Here is a 4468-nt window from a genome sequence, read left to right on the forward strand (position 1 = left end):
TATTCTTAAGCCTTTATGGTGACATTTTTCTTAAACATATTCTTAAGCCTTTAAGGTGATGCTCAATAAATATCTGTTCATAATGCTTCACCTAGAAAGTCTCAGGCCTAAAATCCTAGAGAAGGAGGAAGAATGGAGATAGGCAGGGCTACTCACCAAAGCATGTCCCCTGATGGGCATCCCCTCCTACTGGTCTTTCTGCACTGACGGTGGAAGCTCTGCAGTCTTGGTGCCAGTAAGTCTAGTCTAATAAATGCTGCGCTGCAAAAGGAACCTGCAGATGTGGGAAGGACCCATCTGCTCTGCTGATTTTATTCATCACAGTATCTCCAATCTAGGAACTGTGAAGAGTTAACATAATAAATTGAGAAAGGTCTAGACTAACTGATTTTTGTTCAGTTTAATGCCATGGTTTAAGCAATAAATTAAGCTTATTTTAGCTGCTTGTCCTCTACAATGAGCAATGCGTTCCTGAAATATGAGAACAAAAATAATTCCACTGTTCAGAAAATAAATACTTATACCTACCCCTTCTCAGAATAAGCTGTTTTCAACTGAAAACCAAAGTTCAATTGTTATACACGAATCTACCAAAAAGTCTGAACTGCTTACCTCCAACACTGGCCATAGGAAAAAGCAGAGAAAAGCCCTCACACACTACCTGAAGTTCTCAAAGTCCAGACTAATTTAGGGAAAGATTATAGTAATGCAGACCTTTAAAATGGCTATCTGTCATTCTGGATGACCTGACTAGGCAATTGCTGCAGTGTGTAAATAAAAATCTATCCACCTGAGTAACACGAGCAGTAGCTTCTTCAACTTGAAATACCTGTGCACCTTTGGTACCATTATATAACAAAATCATGGCCATAACAAGGATATTATACTACATATCAACAGCTGTTAAACACATCTAAGTTGCCAACATTTGAAATCCCTTTCGAAAGTGAGTTTGGATAAGCATAGAACAAGCCAAAATACATTCATCTTTTCCCTTAAATACGTGGCAATCCTAAGGAACTACACTTCATTTATATCTTCAGAGTAACTTAAGCAGCAAAGGATAGGTCACTTGTAACAGTAACTGGGAAATTACAAGCTACTATAGATACACAGGGCTTATTGGTGTGGTCCTATCGCTTATGCAAATCATTGTCCAAGTCATTTAGGTCTCATTCAGGACTTTGAATATTTCCCTACATATGAATTTCTTAACTCTACACCACAAATCAGCAGAGATAAAAAAACCAACATAAACAATGACACCCACTTATAAACAATCTGATGTTTAAAATGTTACAGAGTCCTAAAAGATACCAAGATACTCAGACAGGAACAATGAAAAAATATTGGAAAATTAGAAAGCAAGGAGACCAGTGATAACTAGCCTCCAGCTTTGCTGCCTACTGAAGACATAAATGCTAGCTATAAAAAACGAATCAAATATCTTAAATTATGTTTATAACATTTGACCCTGCTGTCACTGATTTAATCAATATTCAAGCATATCAAAAAGCTAGAAGATACAAAATTCTTTAAATCACAGATACCATAGAACAAATTAGTTCATAGGGTATATCCCACAAGGTTTAACAGAGAACAATATGCTCATTTTAAGAGTAAAAAAAGGAAATACTAAAATGAAACAAAATAACTGGGCATGAACTGTTAAAACTGTTTGTAAACATTGGGTTAGTTGGTAGTAGAGGAGACTGGTGAGTTTAATTAGCCAATTTCACTGACCTGGGTTGCAACTCAAGCAAACCCTCAACTTAGGAAAACATCTTTAAGATTTCATTTTACTCTGACTTTAAAGGCTATGGCCCAAAGATGAAAACTAAGAAAAAGTTTGAAGGGAGTCCCCTAGAGGAAGTGAAACTGACCAATCAATTCTCTCCCAGCTATACACCCTGGAGAGGAAGGGCTCTTGTATTCTTTGACAGGAAAAAGAAAAAAAGGAACTTCAAGGTTGCAAGGGAGCTAGAGAAAAAAGGCCCAGATAAATCACTAATTCCTGAAAATAAATGTCCTTAGTACGATAATAAGTAGAGAGAAAAGATAAGTGATAAGAGCCCAAGTGGATGGAGGAAAACTAATCTTTGGCAGAAGAGTCAGCAGCCATGGGGGTTCTAACCAAGTCACAAGTCAAACTGGACAAAATAACAAACAGAATGACTTTGTATTCAAAGACCACAAGAAGTCAGAAAATTTGGACTCTAGGTTCCATCAACTATATGACCTTAGCCTTAGGCAAATCATTTGGGTGTCTTTGGGTCTCAGTTTCCTCACCTCTAAAATTAAGGAGTTGGCCTAGATCAGAAATTTTTAACCTTATTCGTGTCATGGATCCCTTTGTCAGTCTGGACCTTCTCGGAATGTTTTTAAATGCATAAAATCAAATAAATTGGGTCACAAGGGAAACCAATTATACTGAAATACGATTTTCAATATATTAAAAGTTTAAGTTCACAGATCCCCTGAAATCTATCCACAGACCCCTTGGTAGTTCATGGACCCAAGAATAAGAACCCTAGGCTAGATTATCGAAAAAATTATTTCATATGCTGAAATTATCTGCAGCAGAAAATTCAAGTGAGAATGACCCAGGAAAATGAGGACCTAGGAGACTGAGAGCCTCAGAGAAAAACAACAGGCTGTTTCCTGGCAACAGAAAAGATGGAGTTTGTAAGCTCTATCAAATTCAAAAAAATCCACCTGATTTCAGATTCAAACAATGCCCAAGAGAGGAGGATGCAGGAAGGTGCTGTTCCTCCTCTCCAAGGGGCGGGGGGGGGGGGGGGGGACCAACAACCTAGGGGAGGTGATACCTGCAACACCAATACCCCTATTCCTACAAATACCCAAATACCTTGGTCTGGGTGAAAGGATACTTCCCCTACTAATGCACACCTCAAGCCCAAAGACTGTGCTCTCCAAGATTTCCTTTTCCATTCTCCCTGAAGAACCTTTTCTCTACAAATTCCACCGCTATCTTCCCAGGCACAATCTTCTTGGGAAATCAAGTGAGTGCCATTTCCACATTCCCTATCTCTGGGTTCTTCAGGAAGAACCCTTTCCAGACTGGTACAGCCAGTACATCTCAAAACAGTGCTGTGCCCTCGATGAACCTAAACCCCACACCCGATGCCTAACATCTACGACAAGCTGACATTTTGGGTCTCCCCAAACCTCTTATCCCCCGAATTGGACCATACATCAGTATATAACACCCCAGATCCAGGGTCATCTGTTTCCCAATTCCCCAGCGTATGTACGATCCCCTGCTACCCACCACGCCATCACGACAAGGTCCAGATTGCCCTGGTTCTCAGCCTCCCACCCCACTCTCTTTTCAGGTTGGAGTGACCCCGGTACGGCCCCGGGGCCCCCGTGGGGGGGATCTCCCCATTTCCTGCTTGCCCTGGGAGACCATCCCACCGCCCCGCTGTCCTCATCTCCTCCTCCCGCCCCCAGCCCTCAGGGGTTCCCGGGCTCCCTGGCGTCAGCAGCCCCCCCCGGGGCTCCCGTGTGTACGCGTCCGCCGGCCCCCCGGGCTTCCCCGATTCCTGGTCCCCAGTGACTTCCCCTCTTCTCTGCAGCCGGTGTCTGTCTCCGTCTCTCGCCCCCTCCCCCAGCCGCGAGCGCCCCTGCTGCCCCCGGGCCGGCGCCTGCCCTTCACACCTCTGGCCGCTCGCCCCGTCCCCGCTGCCCGCCGCCCCCCGCCCCCGGGCCGGAGCGCCCCTGCCCCCGCCGGGTCCTCGTCGCTCCCCGCCGGCTCCGCCAACATTCTCTAGCCGGCTGCCTCGCCGGCCCGGCCCGGCTGCACGCCTCGCACGGCCCCGCGCCGCTCGCTACCTTGGCCTTGGTGACGAGGTGCGTGGCCCGCTTGACCACGGCGAAGTTGCCCTTGCCGATGGTGCGGTCGATCTCGTAGTAGCCGATGCGAGCGGGCATCGGCCCGCGGGGGGCCGGGGCTGGGGGGCGCGGGGGGCCGGCCGAGGGCACTGGGGCGGGCGCGGCCGGGGGTCCGGCAGCGGGCGGGGGCAGCAGGCGGGCAGCCGGACCGACTCCCCCGGCCCCGGCCCCCGCAGCCCCGCCAGCTCCGCTTGCCGCCGCCGCCGCCATCTTGTTGTGCAGAGAAACCTCCGGGACCGCGGGGAGCCGGGAGGGGGACAGGGGGGCGGGAAAGGAGGGGGAAGCGGGGGATACGTCACTGGGGAGGCGGGGCGCCCGCGCCGCCCGGCGCCCAGCGCCATGGCAACCTCGCGTCACGTGCCGATTCGCGTCACTGCCCGGATCCATGGCAACCGTGACGTCACCGGCGCGCTCTGCCTCCCCGCGTGGGCCCAAGTTCTCTGGGCGCTAGCTCCCAAGCGCCCTCCTCTGGGGCCAAGGCTGCGGCTACCTGGAGCGTGCTAGCCAAGTTCGAGTTCCAGTTCGGCCTGTCCACGTGACCAGTCTTCTCCAA

The 4468-nt window shown here is 48.6% G+C and overlaps 1 protein-coding gene across 4 annotated transcripts in view; it reads right to left on the bottom strand.

The window, feature by feature from the left end:
- SIK3 (SIK family kinase 3) overlaps positions 1-4125 on the bottom strand; it is a 281102-nt gene extending 276977 nt beyond the window's left edge. For all 4 annotated transcript variants that reach the window (XM_027857479.1, XM_027857478.1, XM_027857477.1 and 1 more), the window contains exon 1: positions 3856-4125. In XM_027857479.1, coding sequence (XP_027713280.1) covers positions 3856-4125 — 270 coding nt within the window. The remainder of the gene's footprint in view (positions 1-3855) is intronic.
- Positions 4126-4468: the final 343 nt, after the last annotated feature.

This window comes from Vombatus ursinus, unplaced genomic scaffold, assembly GCF_900497805.2.
Source record: "Vombatus ursinus unplaced genomic scaffold, bare-nosed wombat genome assembly UNPS02012156.1, whole genome shotgun sequence".
NCBI lineage: Eukaryota > Metazoa > Chordata > Mammalia > Diprotodontia > Vombatidae > Vombatus > Vombatus ursinus.